Here is a 22,500-nt window from a genome sequence, read left to right on the forward strand (position 1 = left end):
TCAGTTAGGATACTCGTACTGTAATATATATATATATATATATATATATATATATATATATATATATATATATATATATATATATATATATATATATATATATATATATATATATATATATATATATATATATATATATATATATATATATATATATATATATATATATATATATATAGAGAGAGAGAGAGAGAGAGAGAGAGAGAGAGAGAGAGAGAGAGAGAGAAACTAATTCAGTTTGCCGCGTAACTAAAGTCTAATTTTCTCTTTTTGCTTTTCTCTACCAGTGACGGACACCTTATCCACTCGAGAGCGAAGATGACGTTTCTCTCCTACCGAGCCACTTGGTTTCTGCCGATAGCTCTCCTTCGTCTCCTCCTGACGACCGTCATAAGAGATGTCGGGGAATACAGGTACGACCAGTCTGATAAACTGGAGTCGTACTATGATTTCATAGTAGGTAAGTTAGTGTGGTTAAATAATGTGAAAAGGTCGTTTTAATGCAAAGTTGCCGTTGTGAGTAATGACTTTGTTTGTCGTAATGGCTGATAGCATAACAGGTCGTATTAACAGTAGCTGAATAAAGGTCTATGCTTGATACTTTGATATAATAAAGATCTCTGAATTATAAATGATAACAAATTTGTCATTATTTTAACTGCATTCAAGTCATTATATTCAACTTCATTCAAGTAAGGTTAAGGTTTCATCACTAAAAAAACCACAGGTGACTAAATAAAGTTAGCCATCTAACTTCGTGTTATTTAATGCAAGGTATAAAAAATACCGATATCATATACCATCCAAACTAGGTCACTAAATTAACTTGTGTTGATCGTGAATTATCCCCTTAACCAGTTATCAAGAGATGATTAAAGATTTACCATTGAATCAGTGACTTATGATCGGTCGTTAGTCTTTAGCCTTTGTAATTATGACAATTTAAGGCTTGTTTGTAAACAACTGATGCATAAATATAGTTGACCCCTTAATTAGTGAGTTCAAAGGGTTAGTGTCCTTAGTTATAAAAAAAAAAAGTTAATTGACAATGGCAGCGAAATAACCCTCTTGTTTCAAGGGTTTTCCAACTTGGAGTCGCTAAGCCATTCAAGTGCAGCTTCGCCAGCTGGAAAATACCTTATGAATAAAGATTGATCTCTAGATTTGCTTAAAAAAGATAGGTTATTAACCAATAGATTGACACACAAAAAATATCACCTTAGTGTCAAGATTAGAAATAAAACTTTAAAGTAATCAACAGTTATATTTCCATAACAAATCAATCATTTAATTACCCAAAATATTGCTCTTAACTATATTTAGTTGTGTCTTTTTTATTATCTTCTGTTTAATTGCGCTTTATCTGTGTCATTGTATCTCGTTTCTACTACAGTGGGAGCTGGCTCTGCAGGGGCCGCCCTTGCAAGCAGACTGTCGGAGGTGGAGGGTTGGAGAGTCCTCCTGTTGGAAGCAGGGGGCGAACCTCCCCCCGAGAGCCACATACCAGCTTTGTACCCACTGCTGCAGCAGGGTTCTGCTGACTGGGGCTATTACATCACCAGGCAAAAAGCCGGCCTTTTCGGCTTTAAAGAACAGGTAAGCCATAGATGACATATGAGGATGGGCGAAAGGTTTGGGGGGAGGAGGAGGAGGAGGAGGAGGAGGAGAAGGAGGAGGAGAGAACAGGGAAAATGAGTTGAACATAGAGTAGGAAAGGTAATTTTGAGAGAGCAGACGAGCATTAGGAGAAAAACAAGAGTAAGGAAACAAAAGAAGGACTGGTAGGAAGTTTAGATGAAAAGAAAGATAAAGAAGAGGAAGAGAGAAGGGATAAGAGTATGGGCAACTAGAGGCGTAGGTAGAAATTTCGAATAAATTTCGGAGAACAAGCAAGATGGAAGAAGAACGAGGGTGAAACTTTAAAGACCGGAGCAGAAGAAAAGGCCGATTATTACATGTAAAGGCATTAACGACAGGAGGGGATGGGAACTTGATGAAAGAAGGGGAAATGATAAGAAAGATGGAAAATAAGAGAAAATGAGAGAGAGAGAGAGAGAGAGAGAGAGAGAGAGAGCATGATAAATAAATACAAAACACTTGTTTAAAACAAGGGTTATGCTCTCGAGGATTGTTACAGAGTTTGCATATGAGGGCGGTATACCGTCTTTATGCTACATGGCTCATTCTTTTTTTGATTATTATTAATAATTTCCTAAGCACAAAACTGTTAGTGTTTTCGTATACCAGTAACACAAACGATCTCATGAGAACAGACTGATAAAATTACATGTAAAACTTAAGTTATACTTCCATTTTTGTACAGATTTGTTCATTCTTCAAATGAAATCTATGTACTTTTACGTCGCAAACAACTCTTAAAATTCAACCATATTGTCTTTTCAAATTTCCAGATATCTGTGGGAACTAATATTCATTATCATGGGTTAACTCTAATTCCCCTCCTGATTATTCCAGCGAATCCCTTTCCCCCGAGGCAAAGTCGTTGGCGGAAGTTCAACCATCAACTACATGATGTACGTCCGCGGGAACAGAAGGGACTTCGACAATTGGGCTGCTCTAGGAAATCCCGGTTGGGACTACGCTTCCGTTCTTCCGTATTTTATCAAAGCCGAAGACTACCGTGGCACTCGTCACGTACAACACACAGGTAGGTTCCTCACCTGGCACTCCTGAGGGGTGGCCCATTACTTTCCCTCTAGTCGAAACTGGTTCGTATAGCAATGAATGTATGTTCCTTTTTTCTTCTTTGCCAGACGTGACGAAAAAAAAAAACGCGAAGCTTTGCCCTTCACATTTTCATGAAAGAGTATTATATAGCTCTGAAATATAGGTTTAATCTAGAATTTCTGAAAAAGCGAGTTACCAAAATGAAATGGCTATAATTTCCGACTGAGATTGAGATTTTCTTTTCTATCTTGCCTTATGAAAAGCAGAATGTATTTAAGATCACTTCTTGTTGAGCGTTAAATGTACCGTGACTGACCATCAAGTCAACTTTTCCCATTTGAACGGAAAGTAACATGACGTGACCTCCTGGGGAGATGAAACTGTTCCCTCGTGATACGTTCCCCGGTTTAAGTGTAGTCAGAGTACTTATAATTTCATATATATGTATATATATATATATATATATATTATAAGTATATATATATATATATATATATATATATATATATATATATATATATATATATATATATGTATATATATATATATATATATATATATATATATATATATATATATATAATGTGTGTGTGTGTGTGTATGTGTTTGAGCGAGCACGACTGAGTCTTTTGTTTGTATTGGTAGTAGGGTAACTGTAACAACACAGACCACTAGAAAAGAGCTTTTGAAACGACTGTTAGTAGCGCCACACATAATACAAAATATTTCCATATTCGGTTCTCTCTCTCTCTCTCTCTCTCTCTCTCTCTCTCTCTCTCTCTCTCTCTCTCTCTCTCTCTCTCTCTCTCTCTCTCTCTCTGTTGTTGATGAAACAGTATTTCAAATTGTACCTTACAACAAAATAATAAGTTTTCGATATTTTAGAAGTGGTTTGACTTTTTTACGGTTACGTGGTGATTATTAAAATTAGCATCGTGCAAACTTTAATCATTCATACACTACATACCCATATTTACAATGAATAACACTTGAAGTGAATATATATGGTATTAATATACTTACACTACCGCCATGACGTCATCATAGAGGACCTCTCTCTCTCTCTCTCTCTCTCTCTCTCTCTCTCTCTCTCTCTCTCTCTCTCGTGACTGAATTTTATAACGATGTAAGAGGCGGAACTAAACCATCCATCAGAAACGAGTTGGAAAGTCGAGACCCAGGTGCATTCATCGATGGGCAATAAAAATGGAATATATGGAGCTCTTCTATTTCCAACCATTTTGGTTCTTGTTCTTTTCAGTCAGTTCCTTCACGTTTGGGAAAAGATTCTGTCTTTTTATTGCCGTGCTGAAAGGTATTGCTTAGAATGAAACTCCCGTTTTTCGTGTCTTTCCGGTTTTCCGTTCAATTGTCTGTTCAAGATTTGTGTTATTTTACAGTTCTTGAGAAAGTGTTCTCTTTTTGCGTCTTCTTTTAAGGGAGTGCTGGAGCGAAGCTGATTTTCTTGCCTTTTTGTTTTAAAGTTAAGTTTTCGTTTTCAGATAAGTTTTATTTTACAGTTCCCGGATAATTTTATTTTTTCATCCATAAAGTAATCTGTAGTTACTTTGGACAAAAAGGTAAAAGGTTGCCACAGCTCTTCTTTTGTTTATCTGATTTTTTTTTCATTCTGAGAACCTTAACAGGCTATTTCGAAAGTTTCTAGATATAAGTAAAAGCGGCAGTTATTAACGTAAATGATTCTTCAGACGTAACGTAAAATTATATTTAATGCTATTCCGGTAACTGAACAAATGGGTCAAGATAACGAAATTCATTGCATGTAATTTGCAAACAAAGCAAAAGAAAACGGGAAACTTTTGTTTTGTAACTATTGACTGTTAATATTTACAGTATCATACAATAACACATGGAAGAGCGTCTGTTTTTGTTTAAGTATTTTTTATATAATTAGACTCTGAATGGAAAGTAGGGAACTCCATGAAATTTGTTGACCATCGTTCGGAAAGTGTCTATATTGCTGGTAGTCTAGTTTTGCTGTATAAGCAATACGTCAATCGTGCCAGATATAGGTATATATATATTATATATATATATATATATATATATATATATATATATATATATATATATAGTATATATATATATATATATATATATATATATATATTATATATATATATATATATATATATATATATATATATATATATATATATATATATATATGCCACAATGCCCTCTTGACTTCTCGGCTTTTCTGAGCTTTTTTGGATACGCTTGTCACTACAAAGCCTTGAGATCCAAGTGGAAGAATTGTGAGGCAGTTATGATGTCCAAAAGAGGAAACGAACCCCTGTCCTAATAATCACGACGAGGTCACGTTGCTGACCTGATTATGTGACCTCTTCGTGATTTTTGGATGGGGGTTCGTTTCTTCATAACTGCTTCAATTTTCTTGCACTTGGATCTTAAGGCTTTGTAGTGATGAACGTTACCCCTAAAAAACGTGTGTATATTTTTAATTTTTAATATATATAGATTTAATAATATATATCTATATATAATATTAATTATAAATATATATTATATTTATAATATGTATATAAATATTATATATTTTAAATTTAATTATTATATATAAATCTATATAGTATTATTAATTTTATATATAATATAATAATAATATATTATATAATTCTATACTATAATTATATATATGTATATTATATATATATGTAATTATATATATATATATCTATAATATATTATAATTATGTATATATATATATATATAATATAGGGTAGTATTAGTAATATATTATAATTATATATAAATTGTAGATATATATATTATTAAATATTATTAATAATATATATATATATTATTAATTATATCTATAATATATATATATATTATACTAATATCTATTCATTATATATTATTTAGTATGTATAATCTATATATATTATATATATTGTAGATTGATATATATATATATTCTATATAATATATATTTTTATATATACATATATATATATATATAGATATATATATATATATATATATATATATATATAAATATATATATTAGTATGTATATATAGTATTATTATATTATTTAATATTAGTATTATATATATATATATATATATATATATATATATATATATATATATGCACATATATATTTAAAATGAGCCCAAAAAAATGCCAAAAGCTCCAATGTTAAGGCTAAATATTTTGAGTTAAACAACTGTGTCCTTCGTCATGCAAGTACATGAGTGAAATAAGAACTACAGAAAAGCGGTATTTATACCAAGAGTTCCAGAGGTCAGCCATTATGTTACTCCAGTTGATAGTTTCTTATTCTTCTAAATCGCTGGTTGGAGAAAGACTTTTTCATATCTGAATCCCAATCTCTGTTTGAGAGGTTCATCGTATTTCTTTGTTTAATCATTTCTGATTCTACCATCTGGCTTTTGAACCGACTATTTGCTGCAATAAATCATATGTGACAAATCCCAGTTTATTTTGTGATTATGGTTATTTATATTAAAAATAGCTGAGCTCTGTTGGCCGTACCTGACTGACCTTTCATGTTGTATTATCCTCTGGGGAATGATTTACCAATAAAACCAATGTCGGATTGGTTACAATTGAGGCAAGGGATTTTTGTATACTCCTGTGTCTTTGGGAACTGGCTTTTGTTGGACGTTAATCAGGGATTTGGTTAAGGCATATGGGTAGGTAAAAGCAAAAGGGTTATAGTTTCCAAATGCCTGTGTCAACATCTTAATCCTTTGTAGGTGTAGGGTTTTGATTATATTGTTGGGTATCTCTCTAGTCTTGTTTTGCGGGGGACGGTAGAAGATATATGGGCTTTATGGATTGCTTTCTTAATTATATGGTCAGGGTACTTGAAAGATGACAACTGCCTACGGATTAGTCCAGTTTCCTTTTCCAGGAAATCCAAGGATCAAATCCGTAAAAGCCTTACGGAATAAATTGCTGGCTTCACCAATCTTGATAGAAATGTCATGATAACTAAAATAGTGAATGTATGAAAGTGAAGATGTTGGTTTTCTGTATACGGTAAATTTGTATTTGTCGTATCTTTAATTATTAAAACACAAGAACGGGAATATTGTTATATTTCCCAATAAACTCTGAATGTGATGCTGGACACTAATGCATTTAATTTTGAAAAAAAAATCGTCAAAATCGCCCTACCTATCATCCCAAAATGTTGGGATATCTATATATTCCATCTACGCATGTCTTCCGGTTTTATTGCATTTATTATTAGTTTCAAAACATGCCATGCATAGGTTGGCTAAAACAGGACTTTTAAGGGCTGCCCATGCTGCTGTACCCCAAATTTTTTTTCATAGAATGACTCCCCGAGTGAAAAGACGTTGGTTGATACACAATTCAACTAACTATTATTTTTTCTTGAGCCAGTGGGAAACGATCTGAGTAAGGCGCTAATTTTTCTCTCAAAAACTGTAGCACGTCCTATACTGGTACTTTTGTGAATAGGAAATCCACGTTTAAGCTTGAAAGTCTTAAGTTGTGAAGTGATACATGTGCTTTTTTGAATTTGTGTCAGAAATCTTCAGAATATTTACTGTGACTGGGAGAAAATGTGCATAAGAAGGGTAAAGGAGGCCAGCTAATCACATGGAAATTTCATCATTTAAAGCTCCGTCACGAGATAATGGGTCTGAATGGAAGATTATCTTTGTGAGATTTGGGAAGACCATAAAAGTAAGATAGTACTCTTTTTGTCTTTGCCAATTACTCTTACTTTTCTAAAATAAATTCTTTTGGGACGTTTTGGTGGGAATTTTTCATTAGCTTGTAATAAGTACCTGAGTCACTAGGAGTCGCTTGATTTTGTCGAGGTAAAATCTTTGTCCATGATCACTATTTTGTCGTCTTTGTCGGATCTACTTATTACAACATCTAAATTTTGTAGCGAGCGGGTGCTCTTATACATCTGCCGGGACAGGGTATTTCTTGTTCTGGTCAGCTAATGCATTTAGTAAAATGCCTTTTCAACATGTCTTTTCCCGGCTACAATTTCTATCAGATATGAATTTGTCAAAAGCAACTAGAAGATGTAGATTATTTTTCCCCTCTGGCATGAGGGCAAAGGATTAACCAAGGTTTAAGACCGAGCGTCGGTGACGGTAAGGTAAAGTGTTAGATAAATTTAAAACTATCTTTTTGCTCAAGATTGTTCCGAGTGTTATTATTTACGAAGTTATTTTCGAGAAAGTCTGTTGGAATGAGTCGCGCTATTTTAGGCAGCAATGTCAGAACAAAATTAAAATTGAACCAGATCCCTGTATGTACAGTGATGCTCAAATCTCATGCGACATGACTCCATAGGATTTCGTTCAAAATTCACTAACTGGCAACCTAGCGTGCTCCATATTCATCTATTATTTCAATGCGAAGAGGCGATTATTGCATACAATAAGGCCATAATATTTTTTTCATAAGAGTGAAATCTGTCATATATTTCAAAACTGTAAGAAAATGTCACGTGTAGCAAATTTAAACAAAATACTCTTACGAAACATTTCAAAACTTTCGTTCACACATCGCTGAAGCATTTGACCGAAATGAAGTCGTCATCAACCATCAGTTTAAATGTTAAATAAAAAAAATCGAAAAAAATTGTCAGAACATTAATAATGCTTCTAAAGCAGGCATAACATTTGAAATAGTCCTGTTTCATTGCTTTTACACCTCAACGTGTGAGGGGAGCGTGTGTCGGTGCAACCACGACCACCCAATGTAACATAAGTAGGTCTACACTGAGTATCAACAATGAAATTATCTTGAAAACATTTTCTTTATGTGTGTTGGAGGAATATTTGGATTTTCATACGTAATTATTTGTTATAATTCTTAAATATTCCAAAAAATGATGGCATACTAGCAAATATTCGCCTATGCAATTATTCTTTTGTCAAAGCCAAGATATTGTTCCTAGGCCTAGGTGTTAGATTTCTTTACTTTACACTTAACAGTCACATCTCTCTATTAACAATTTTTGGCCAGAAAGCAAATGAGGTTATCTACACGTTCTTGCACTTCAAGTTACCGTATGAAAGAATAAATTATACACCAAAAGCGAGCAGAAGGACTTTTAAGAAAGAAATATTATAAACCAGTTGAAAAACAAAGTGTTCCATACGCCTTGATATTTCGATTAATAGCCATCTTCTTCATATAATCAAAATTCATCATCTATTCAGAAGGCTTCGAATATTGTTTTAGGCCTATAAATCATTTTGCAACATACAATCAGCTTAAACCCAGCCTAAAACTTCAACATTCAAAGAAAACTGGTTGTAATTCATATTCTTATTGTATTCCTCAAGGAACAGGTAATCTCTAAAAATAAATTTATTAGTAACTGATTACATCTCAGAAGGCTTAGATTATTTTTTTAGGCCTATAAAACATTTTGCAACATACAGGCATCTTAAACACAGCCGAAAACTTCAACATTCAAAGGAAACTTGTTTTGTTTCAAATTCCTACTATGAAAATGTTGTTATGACTGTTGAGCTTATTAGGTCTACTGTCATAATGCTGAAGACGTTATGTTGACCAGTCCGAGGAACATGTTAAGTGTGCTCTCACTGAAGGCACCGCTAACCTTATCACACCGCACTTTGAATTAAGTAACGTATAAAAAGATCAGTGCAAATCACAGATTACGAATCATACCAATGCATAAAAGGGATCATATATATATAAACATTAGGAAAATAGGGCTAGCTGTGAATTTGCAAATTTGTCGATGTGTATGACATTAGAAATAAAATAAAGAAGTTTAACACTACTTGGCAACGTCACGTTGAGTCTGAGAATCTGGGCGATACAAAACTAATCATGTCGCATGAGATTTGGGCCCACTGTACATGTGGTCCGATGTGAGGAGACGAAAGTTAGACTGGTTCCAAGTATTCACGTATTAATCTGCGAAGATCTCTTACTTCGTTTTTTCAATTCTTTCCTCCAGGATTATCTTCTGTGAGAGAAGGTACAGGTCCGATTGTAGATTCCATCTCACGAATCGGTACATATGCATATATAGATATATACAAATACATACATAGGTATATGTGTGTTTAATTATGTATGTTACACACACGCGCGCGCACACGCACACACACACCACACACACACATATATATATATATATATATATATATATATATATATATATATATATATATATTTATACATATAAATATAGATATAGATATTTGTATAAATGTATTACTAGTACCCTGATAACGTGTATCAAGAATACACGAAAACGCTAGGTAATGCTGCTTTTCACTTTTCCTGCTGGCTCTTGATATACAATCTTCACGTGTTACTTGTGATCGTATGACATACATGCATATATGTGTATTTGTGTGTGTGCAGATCTGTCTTTGACCGTTACTTTGTCTTTTCTTCGGAGGTATGTACCTAGTGGTTGGGAAATGGCTTAATATTGAAGATTTTTGTTTACTTATACTACTTGAGTGCGAATTGTTTGCATCTATGGTGCTCACATGAATGTAATTAACCACAGATAAGAGCTCAGGTAAATTATAAATTGAGTAAAACTTGCTGTGCGATATTTGATTTGCAGTCAGTCACATGTGAATGAAAATCAACGCAAACCCCGTTGCAGGAATTATATTTGCTCAAATTTGCACGTTTACTTGTTTGCTGTGGAAAATACGAGTCATCCTGTGCGTCTTTTGAGTACGGTTATGTTCATGGAAGTGTGAAAATAATAGATGTAACTACTGAATTATGTCTGTAGTTGTTAATAATAATAATAATAATAATAATAATAATAATAATAATAATAATAATAATAATAATAATAATATCATTTATTATTATTATTATTATTATTATTATTATTATATTATTATTATTATTATTATATTATTATTATTATTATTATTTTTTTTTTTTTTTTTTTTTTTTTTTTTTTTTTTTTTTTTTTTTTTTTTTTTTTTTTTTTTTTTTTTTTTGCTCTATCACAGTCCTCCAATTCGACTGGGTGGTATTTATAGTGTGGGGTTCCGGGTTGCATCCTGCCTCCTTAGGAGTCCATCACTTTTCTTACTCTGTGTGCCGTTTCTAGGATCACACTCTTCTGCATGAGTCCTGGAGCTACTTCAGCCTCTAGTTTTTCTAGATTCCTTTTCAGGGATCTTGGGATCGTGCCTAGTGCTCCACTGCCATATCCCATATCCTTCTTATTTCTATTTTCAGATCTTGATGCTTATCCATTTTGTCCCTCTCTTTCTCTTCAACTCTGGTGTCCCATGGTATTGCGACATCAATGAGTGATACTTTCTTCTTGACTTTGTCAATCAACGTCACGTCTGGTCTGTTTGCACGTATCACCCTATCCGTTCTGATACCATAGTCCCAGAGGATCTTTAACCGATCGTTTTCTATCACTCCCTCAGGTTGGTGCTCGTACCACTTATTACTGCAAGGTAGCTGATGGTTCTTGCACAGGCTCCAGTGGAGGGCTTTTGCCACTGAATCATGCCTCTTTTTGTACTGGTTCTGTGCAAGTGCCGGGCATTCGCTTGCTATGTGGTTTATGGTTTATTATTATTATTATTATTATTATTATTATTATTATTATTATTATTATTATTATTCAGTGGTTAGCTGAATTGATTTTCCTGAGTCATCTCTTCTCCGCATACCATTTTGAGGTAAAATAAGCATAATTTTCAATAGTTATTGTTGCTTTAGAAATAGCCAATTGACGTATTGGTATTCATAAAAGAAACTTCAAGTATGTGGTTGGCTTCAATAGCTTTTCATCTGTTAATGTTATATGCTCGATCCTACATAGCTGTAAAGAAAAATTTGAGAAGCCGATCCATTGCCCTTGTCATTTCTTGCCTCCATCTTCAGTGAGATTATGTGATGGTCAGCAGCCAATAACTTGATTACTATGAGATTCAGGGTCTCTGTAACACGGTTTTTTGGACTTTGCTCCTTGTCAAAGCATCGGATGTAGCTGAAAGTTGACATATGTATATTTTACAACCACACACAAATTTTGTCAGCATTATCAATAACCTAAACCCGATAGTTTTAATTTTTATAGAGTAAAAATGTTCTAGCCGACGCCATGGCCAATGATTACGAGCCAAGAGTCGAAAAACATTCATTACGTAAGCAAGGTAAACAAACACCTTTTGACTAAATGTTGCCCCGTTCATCCACCAGACAGAAATTCCATCGGCTCTGAAACCCAAAGACTTTATGAATGGCCGAACGATACATAGATGTGGGTGGGGTATCAGTGCTAGCGTAGTAATACTACTGTAGCAGTAGTGCCGCAACAGTATAGCAGTAATATACATGAATTAAACGTTTAGACCAACTGCTGGGATCCTTGAGGATCATTTAGCACTTCTTACAACTACTCGAAAAATTAGTTTTTATAGCCAGAAGTTAAATGTTCTAATCCAACAATGCCCATGGTAGCCTTCAGTGTTATCCTGAATTATAACGAGGCGAAAGTGGGTGGAGCCTCATGAAGTCACCATTCTGACGATAATTATTGGTGATGGTTTAAAGCCAATATACGGTACCGGCTATTTTTTTCAGTAAATAGGTAGATAGCCAATAAATAAAAATTGCTTGACATTGGATATAGCAGTTATCAAATCAAGCTTGTCTACTATGTTTTTGGTAATTACCAACCATTCCCTACATCTTGTCAATCTGATTGTGACCTATAAAGTAGACTGTAATTTCTTTGGAAACTTATTTTGGGAGTTAGACTAATAATCAAAGTGTTTTTGTATTTATTAACATATTTTGTTGGTTTGTTCATTATGACAATTATCAGTGGAGAGGTTCCAGAGTTCATAAAGGTGTACTGCTTTGCTTGTATTTAAATTTGTATGTCATTGTTGCCAGAGGTTTAGCCTTCGTTACGTATAGCCAATCATCCATCGAGAAAGAGAAGAAATGCTGTCATAAGTTACGTAACAAGTGCGTTCGAAACCTTTTCTCTGAGTAAGTTGGCCCGTCTTCAAAAAAGGTCACTTTTACATTATAAGTACCAAATTTATTCAACCTTCGTAGTGCGGAATACACTCAAAATTTATGTGTTGATATAATATGTATTCCGAATAAGCGTTATATTCATGAAATGCATAGATAAAAAGTTATTGCGAAAAAACCGTGTTACAGAGGCCCTGAATCTCATAGTAGTTTACTTGATTACAGCTGGAGTGTTTGGCTCCAAATAACTAGGATCTACTAACCAATTCAGACCCGATTAGGGCATTCTAACAAAATGTTTACAACACCCCGCCGTAATTTATAATGTTATATAAGAGTTAGTCAAGTTTATATACGGTAGGAATTTCCTCTTATGATTTTAAGTTGTAGTCAGTCAGAAATCAAACACCTGATCAAAGGTTCAAACAAGTCGACGTACCCCCCCCCCCACCCCCACCTTCACCACTTCCTTCCTTCCCCCACCAAAATGCTCACCCTTTCCCCTCCCACCCCCATCACTTCTATAACCTCTCCAACTCCTACTCACTCCTCTTCCCCCCTCCAGTTCTTCCACCTCTCTCTCTCTCTCTCGTCTGAATTACACGACGCACTGAAAAATATAAATACTCACATTGTACATTATTATATCGCAGGACTTTTCCACATATAACTCAAATGTGTCTATCCCAACAATGCGTTGAGTGGTTTTTGCTAATGAGCTCCTCTATGATGTTCAACCTGATTCTATCGTGTTGCCTAAGAATTGTCGTGGGAAATACATTTATGATCTTAGATTTGTAAGTGTATGGTCGTTTTTCTGCACCTGTTGTTCGATTATTCGTATGATGTGATGAGATAGGCTGGGCTATGGGCACAATTATTCTACAATGAGATGGTCTCAGTAAAATTGTAAAATTATTGATATTAGTTATAGAATTAATGGATAATGATAAACTCAAGAATTCATAATTTCATTTTAATGTTCATCGCTGTCAAGGAATAGCTCATCCTCATCATCGCAGTCAAAAGTGACAGTGACGGGTTCCACACTTCATGGATATTGTCGGAGGACCCATATTCCTCCTCAAACTCCGTGGCTCGCCGAACGGCACCTTCCCAAATCTCTGTGGTTGCACATAATAAAAAGTTGGAGTGCAATCAGCCGTTTCACCCATTTGCGCATCTAAGCAAATTGGCCATGGGCAGCGTGATTGCAGCGCACCTTCAGTACCCAGCGACAGACCATTTTCTGAATCGTATGCCAGTGAACATTTATTTTATATTGCTCAAATACTGTATTTCAAATACTGTATACAAAACTGCCAACCGAGGTAAAACAGTCATTACTACAACCAATATTTCTAGTCTTAAACTAATAAACAAAATGACCATAGAATAACTTCAGACTTTATATCTCCCTGTGTGCAATTTAGAGAGAGAGAGAGAGAGAGAGAGTGAGAGTGAGAGTGAGAGAGAAGGGTATGGGAAAATTAGGGAGGAGGGGTGGTGATAGAAGGATGGGTGGTCGAGGGGGTGGGGGAGCTTGTTGGTGGGGGAAGGAGGGAACTGGTGAAGGGGAGGGGGTAAGTTGACTTGTTGGAACCTTTGTTCAGGTGTTTGGGTTCTCACTGACTACAAACTACAACTTAAAATCATAAGAGTAAACTCCTAAAGTATATAAATATGACTAACTCCTAGAAGTTAAGTATATCTTAAGACTGGCCCGAAGCATGACATATTTTTACGTGGCTAGGAACCAATTGGTTACTTAGCGACGGAACATACACAGCTTATTGTGGGATCCGAACCACATTATATCGAGAAAGTAATTTTTAATCATCAGAAACAAATTCCTGATTCCACGTTGGCAGAGCGAGGAATTGAACTCGGGGCTACCGAATTGGCAGGCGAGCGCATAAACCACTCGTCCAACGAGGAACACTAACTCCTATAACATCACATATTGCGGCTATGTGTTGTAAGGATTGTGTAAGAATCTCATCACTGTCCGACTAAAAGCCTTGAAGATATTCCCGAAAAACGATGCCACATCCGGTCTGAAAGAGTTAGTAGCTTTATTATGGGTGACGCTGCTTAAGAATTTGAAAGTGAGATGAGCTAATCTCAACTTCAACTGCTGATACTGCTTCCCCTTAAACAGTAATGAGGGACTTATGAAAACAATGTAGGCAGTGTACATTAATGATACAAATGATGCCGAAAAATCCAGTATGATTAATTAAGGAAGTACAAGAAAGCAAAACTACGCCAATGACACGTGAATCGACCTGCACCTACCATACCAGTTGTTGTATAATATCTTGAGCTCGAGTAACCTTTTCCATAATGAGTCTTAGCGATCTTGCTGTTCTTCTCGCTGTACACATTGAACAGTTATAAATCAAGCGAAATGAAATAGTTTTTCTTTTTCACCACCTAATTCCTCTGCCTAGCCAATCGTCATTTTGGCTATCATTTTTCACCGTGGTAACAAACATGCAGGAACAAAGCCTGGTTGGTAGAGATTTAGATATTGACGTGACTTATAATCATAACTAACACGGAGTGATCCCACCTCCAGCTTACTCGGGACACGTGTACGATTGTCACCTTAGGCATAAGTTGTTAACATTATATTCCTAAAACTTTTAAAATAAACTAGTGTGCTTAAATTTACGGTCAAGTGGAGCCTTTTTTCACCAACGAAAATTAAAATAAATGCACTATATTTTATTAAACATAATTTTTCTGTAGTGTCTAACATGCACGTCATTTACTCTTTACATTTTCACTCTAATAAATAAATCATAGATATTCTAAATTTCCTATATCTCTAGCTCAACGGGAAACGGCTTTTTCAGACCTTTTCAGGCTCTTCCATAAACCTTTCCCACCACCCCCAATAAGAACAACAACAAGAACAACAAAATAGTTTGTATACTTACTCCCCGAGTAAGCCAAAATCACTTGGAATTTTTAGTTTGTAGATATTTCGCTTGAATGGTTAGGTGGGAACGCAACTTTATGCATGCTTGGTTGGCTATTATGTTTTATGTGTAAGCATACAGTGTATATATATGCATGTATATGTGTAAGTAGGTTCACTATATGCATACATATAGTGGAAATGTGTATGTAAATATGTACACCATATGTATGTCTATAGTGTACATATTTACACATGCCCATATGTATGTAAATGCTTGTTAGATTCGCAAACTTTCCTACACACCAGGATACTTAACGGTGGTAAATTTCATTATTGAATAACAAACTAACACTCAGTTGTTAATTGGAAAAAAAAAACCTTAGCTGAAATTGAAGAGGGTGCGTTAACGTCCAGCCGCGCTAAAAAATTTCAGTTTCTGTCGGAGCAAGGCTCGCCTCATATTTGAGACACCCCCCCCCCCTCCCCCACCCCAACCCCACCCCTCCCGTATAGTTCCCTTCACCGACATTCCTTGGCCCTAGATTGGAGAATTCTCTCGCTCTCAGGAATAGAGTTAATAAGGTTCCTTTTTTGCGTTGTGACAAGTTCCGTTTCGCGTAAGCTTTCTCTTGATTGCGTCCGAGACCAATCGCCTTCTCATAAAACAAGTCCCTGTCTCTATAGGAGGTTAATACATGCGTTTGGTCAATTCTTTTTTATGTATTTTATTTTTTATTTATTTAAGGCATAACTTGTATCTGTCGTGTTCAGATCTGTTAATCCTATGTCCTCGAATCTCGGGAACTGTTGTTTTAGCTACAGAAATGCGGTTAAGCACTCGAAGGCACTCAAGAGATATCACAGTTTTAAGGTTATGGACTAAGGTATTCGCTCTTTTCCCTTCAGAACATAAGCGCGAGAATGGATATATCCACGCACGTTCTTGTTAAAGTTAAGTATATCTTAGTTTTACCAGACCACTGAGCTGATTAATAGCTCTCCTAGGGCTGGCCCGAAGGATTAGACATTTTTACGTGGCTAGGAACCAATTGGTCACATAGCAACGGGACCTGCAGCTTACTGTGGGATCCGAACCACACTATATCGAGAAATGAATTTCTATCACCAGAAATAAATTCCTCTGATTCCGCGTTGACAGAGCCGGGAATCGAACTTCGGACCACCGGATTGGCAGCCGAGCGCGAAAACCACTCGTCCAGCGAGGAACTCTCTCGTACTCGTAACTTTACTGTTTATTGTACAGTACTAAAAAACGTTTTTTTTTATCCACGGACCCGATTACAGGATAGTTCTTGATGCAGTAGCAATTTTGTCTGCTTCTTTCATCAGTAGGATCGGTAGTTCATCAATCGTTTTCAGAATTGTTAATACCCTCCTCATTAGCTTTAAACTCACTATTTTAATTTTTAAAGAAGTTATTTAGTAAAGCTGTGACACTATTTGCCCCTCGAAGTGTTTTTTGATTTGCTTACGTCTTCGTGTAAGAAGCGGCGCCATTCATTTTGCGTTTGCAGTGATATGTAAAATTCTTTTAATGATAAAAGAAGCGTGTCATGATTTTACACTTCAGTTGGTATAGAGTACCGTAGTGTGATGCAATCACCACGGCTCCATGAGCCGCTTGCCTGTTTTCGCTCCGTAAGAAATTAATGGGGCCGAATTTGAAACGGACAGAAAATCCTTAATAGAGGAAAGTTAGCATTGAGACCCGTATGTTTTGATTAAGAAAGATACAGATTTATACTTTAGCACGTAAAAAATACTTGTGACCATGAAAAAAATCAAATAACTAAGCAGCATATTTGATATAACATTATATAAATATTTATGTTTCTTAATCAAATGATATGGGTCTAAATGACAAATCCGGGTCTTTTAATTTTCTTACGGAGCGAAAACAGCCAGGTGGCCCAGCACGTGACCCGCAACGTCACGGCTACGGTCTTCTATAGGTCGTTCGAAGCCACGTATCTGTATGGGTCAATAAGCCAGGAATTCGATTACTCTTGCATTGCCCTTTTCGAAGATAAGCACATTCTTTTGAACAATTTATTACCTTCCTAACTTCGAATGGAAAATTTTAAATGACTCAGGTTTGTTAACCAGTTCCTAACCTTATCTTGTAGTCTGGTTATTAAGCTACCAAATAAAAGTATGAATTTAATTACGTTTTTCAGTCACATTTGTCACATGTACAATAAACGTTATTTGTTTTTCAGAGTTCCAAATTTTTCTCCCAAATGAACCCAGTCCTTGTTAAATTGAATTTCTATAGTTATCAAAATCAATGTTTATAGTTTATGCGTACATTTGCGCATGTATGCGTAACCGCGCGCAAATTCATACGTTCATTGCCAAGTCTTTGAACTATTGCAATTACCAGGTTACCAACGTAACTGCCTACAGCTCCAACGTGACACTTGTGATACTACAATAGACAGCCTACTCTCCACTCGGGAAGTCAGGTCGTCCTACTTCTCTTTGGTTCATATTTCTCAAGGCAGCTGACAAGGTCGGTCGCTAGTGAGCTCATCATGAGGTGAACGCCTCTGAAGCGACCCCCATCACGCCGATATTCATCAGGATCCCCGTTAGCCAGGGTAACCATCTCTCCGCTCCCCATGCCCCATCACCAATACTATAATCCTTCCGAATGCCATCACCTTTCTGACCCCTCACTCTACCCCCCTCCTCCTCCTCCTCCACGTCAGACGTAACTGTAAATTAGTTCATCTCTGGAAATTTCTTTCCCCGTTTACAGCATTATTCAGTTCACATATTTGAGCTGCTATACTGTGGTAAAAGGGGAACAAGAAATAATGTCTAAGCATTATACGTAATAATAGCAATAATAATATAAAGAGCCACTGTAATAAGGTCATCTATACTTGTGTGTATTAAAACATCTCAGTTATAATACTAACACTCTCTCTCTCTCTCTCTCGTCTCTCTCTCTCTCTCTCTCTCTCTCTCTCTCTCTCTCTCTACGAACATAAAGACTTTATGTGTACATTTGAGGTACACATACGCATGTCTTAATACATATCAATTATGAGGAAGCAGTATTCAAAAGAAAAATATGAAAGTATTACGTAGCAACCAGTTTAATTTAAATAAGTTCTATTTGGAGCAACGCTTATTTATGTATGTATATATATATATATATATATATATATATTATATAATATATATATATATATATATATATATATATATACATATATATTTATACACATATATATATGGATGTATGTATGTATGTATATATTTCAGCACGGATGTTATGTATGTAGATATGTATGTATGTATGTTGCACGTGACAACCCGGAAAATATGTATTGAATGACTATAATCACTTTACTTTTACATCTGTGATCGTCATTCCATCTCTAGGTCATCGGTTATCTTAAGTTATTATCAGCGACGGTGACCTTTTCTAACTTTTCTTTAATTAAAGAACGGTTGCGATGGTCCTTTATGAAAGTTAATTATTCCACGAAAAAAAAAGTAGTACGCAAAACCTGATCTCACTTGGTAACCTTGGCTATTATGAACATTCTCCGTCAGGTAAACAGGTTTGGAACATTACCCATTGATTTTCACCCTGTCACTTTTTTCCCATCTTTTCACCGTAGTCCTACGACTTTTATGTCAGTTTTGCGGAACAAGGAACCCCTCGCGCACTTTCGGTGATGTTACGTACAACGAGTAAAAGTACTAGGAGCACAGAAAAGAAAAATAAAGAGAAAAAAAGATAAATAAAAACGGACAAACAAGATCTTCCTTGTCTACCACTAAAGTGGACCCAGCAAAAACCAGGCATCCGTAAATAATCTGCGTGTTACCTCTCGTTTTCTTTATCGAACGAAAGTCTGAAGTGCCTGTTGCATAGTTGTAAAGCCTCCAGACGATGCTACTTTTTACACCAGCTTCAACGACGTCTGCAAAATCTCAGGAGCTTCTCTTTGACAGATTAAACCCCCAGAAAATCGGAAAACCGCTATAACTTGGAATCTGAACGATCACGTTCGCAGTGTTCAACTGAGTGCATGTTTTCTGATGTCAGTCCGAATCTCCTAATTGTTGTAAAGAGGATCCTTTGCAATTAATGCATTTGGCATCCATGGGCTACTTCGACTTAGTTTCGTTTTATGTTTTATCGTTTTTATTTTATTTATTTATTTATTTATTTATTTATTTATTTATTTATTTGCTTCAGTAATAACAAGATAGGCCTGATTCATCCTCTTGCTCTATATCAGTACCATCAGCTTCATATTTGTTTTAGTGAACCATTTCATTCTTGTTGTATTTTCAAAGCTGTAAGAGGCATCAGAAATCTGAAAAAGGAGTAACCTGTTAGTTAAACGAGAAGATACATTTTCTTGTAGTTGAATAGAGAGAGAGAGAGAGAGAGAGAGAGAGAGAGAGAGAGAGAGAGAGAGAGATTCAGTTAGTTAGTGCTGTAGGGAAAGGGGTGCAAAAAAAATAATGAAATAAAAAGAAAAATCTTGACCTTCAAAATGCTCGAAAATGTGGAGCAAATCTTGAATTACCAATAAAGAATAGGATGATGACTAAAAATAGAAGTTAAGGCCAAAGCCATACAATTTTCTTAGTGGTTGGCGTGGAAGCATTAAATTTTAATTTGTTTGCTTTCAGCTTGAGAGGCAATATCATTTGTTAACTTGATTATGAATAGTTTCCAATTTGAAACGGTAACATGTCCATGCATCATCTACTTCGTTCTATCATTAGGAATTGCCTCTATTTAATAGAATGATTCAATAGAAAATTTCCATGTCATTTTTAGAACATACCAGAGTGCATCTTGGTGAAGCAGATCTTTGCCATTCAAACGTGGCCACCGAACTCCGTAAAAAAGGGAGTGAAAATACATCCGGAAATAAATTTCACTTAAGATTATGATGTGGTTTAAAACGAAGAGATTAAGCCACGGGGTTTCAGTTAAAATAAGAAAAAAAAGTTCTGAAAAAGAGTAAATCAATTAATTGTGCAGGGATGAATTCAAGCAAAGCAGAGAATTTGATGATTAACTGATAAAAACTTATATTAGTTTGTTACTGTTTATTCGAAGTATGAAATTTGTTTAGTGCTCTCAGGAGAAATTGTCTCAGGTGAAAAGGACATTTAATCTTTGTAAGTAAGAGTACGACTGCTAATGCATATGCTCCGATGTATCTGTGCATACGTAAATTAATGTTCATATCAGCGTATGTTTATCATGTCTTAAGTTATATAATTCTTATACACCGACAAAAGGTTAGGATTTGTGAAACTGATGTAAAAGTTTGGAACTCGATAATAAATACTATTTTATTTTTAGGGCTTTAAATGAAATCATTGATCCTCTAGTGTGGATTATCAAATACCTGCTTCTGTGTTGATATTGTCCGCACACAGAATTTAATTTATTTTGTGATGGACTAATATATTCAAGGTGCTAGAAAGTTTGGATTTAATAATATTTAAAGTACTAGAAAGTTAAGGGTTTTTGTCCTTTTTTTTACGAATACCAAGAAATGCCATACATATTGGATCTATCATCAATTTTATGGTTATTTTAGTGAGTTTATGATAATTAGTTTTCTTTCTACGTACCGGTTATTTACGCTTGATGTCATATTTCATCCGTATTTAAAATCTGAAAAATCCCTTTCGCGACATAAAAGTGCATTTACCTCATGGTCCGTGGCACTACATCAGTCAGTTACCTTCTTAGCTTTGATATACGAATCCGTTTATTTAAGAGTTTTGTTTGTAATGGCCTGTTTTGATTTTCTAAACTGGGGTTTTTCCTGAGGTTAATACTTTCATAGACATTTATTCCCCGTAGGGTGGTAGTGCCGTCAGTGCACCTCACGCGGTGCACTTTAAGCATTATATGTACTTAGTAAGGTTCTTTTCAACGTCCCCTCGGCCCCTAGCGGCAACCCCTTTCGTTCCTTTTACGGTACCTCCTTGCATATTCTTTCTTCCTTCTTACTTTCCACCATCTGCAAACAAGTTTAGCAGTGCAACTGCGAGGTTTTCATCCTGGTGCATCTTTTAAACCACTTACTCTCAATTTTCCTTTCATCGCTGAATGACCTCATAGGTCCCAGGGCTTGGCTTTCGGCCTAAATTGTATATTCTATCTATCTACAGTTATTATTTACAACGACTGAATGGTTTTCATACACGTTAGTCAATTACCGAACACTAAAGCTTTCCACAAATCTTTGTAATTTGCCGGAGATGAAGGTCTCTTCAACCAGTTGCCTTGTACAGAATAATAATGATTATCGAATTAGGCTGAAGAAGAACGAGTTTGTTGGTAAACTTGCAAAAAAAGTATTCCAGGTGTAATTGCGAAGAATGAGAGTAATGATGAGCACGCATGGCAGGGTCTTTCGAAAGAGAGACTAAAAAATGATTGTTCATCGCCCCATTTATATTAAAAAACAAGGTTTGTGTTGTTAATGGGGGATGTGAGAGGGTAATATGTGAAGGAGAAAAATGTATCCAGAGAGAGAGAGAGAGAGAGAGAGAGAGAGAGAGAGAGAGGTGTGGTGTGGTGTCAGCAGAAGTCAAAATGGAAGAAAATTGGGTTATTAGATCTGATGTGATTTTAAGAAATTGAGGCTGTCAAGCCAAGTACCAGGGCACTGGAACTTGGAGAAAACTCTACTGTTGCTCAAAGAAGTATGTAGTGGTTGGAGAGGTTGGAAAGCAAGATTGAAGAAAGTGGGCGGGAACGGAGGTAAAGTAAAAAGCGGGTACAAGAAAGACTCTTAGATATCAGGAGAGATCATTTTAATTCAGT

General features: G+C 35.4%; 1 protein-coding gene across 1 annotated transcript in view; it reads left to right on the forward strand.

The window, feature by feature from the left end:
* Positions 1-22,500, forward strand: part of LOC135219563 (glucose dehydrogenase [FAD, quinone]-like) — a 158,254-nt gene that overhangs the window by 70,461 nt on the left and 65,293 nt on the right. Inside the window, exons 2-4 of the mRNA XM_064256434.1 lie at positions 288-460; positions 1,394-1,596; positions 2,476-2,668. Of these exons, the coding sequence (XP_064112504.1) occupies positions 319-460; positions 1,394-1,596; positions 2,476-2,668 (538 nt within the window). The 5' untranslated portion in view covers positions 288-318. The remainder of the gene's footprint in view (positions 1-287; positions 461-1,393; positions 1,597-2,475; positions 2,669-22,500) is intronic.

The sequence above is a fragment of the Macrobrachium nipponense genome, chromosome 1 (genome assembly GCF_015104395.2).
Source record: "Macrobrachium nipponense isolate FS-2020 chromosome 1, ASM1510439v2, whole genome shotgun sequence".
NCBI classification, from domain to species: domain Eukaryota; kingdom Metazoa; phylum Arthropoda; class Malacostraca; order Decapoda; family Palaemonidae; genus Macrobrachium; species Macrobrachium nipponense.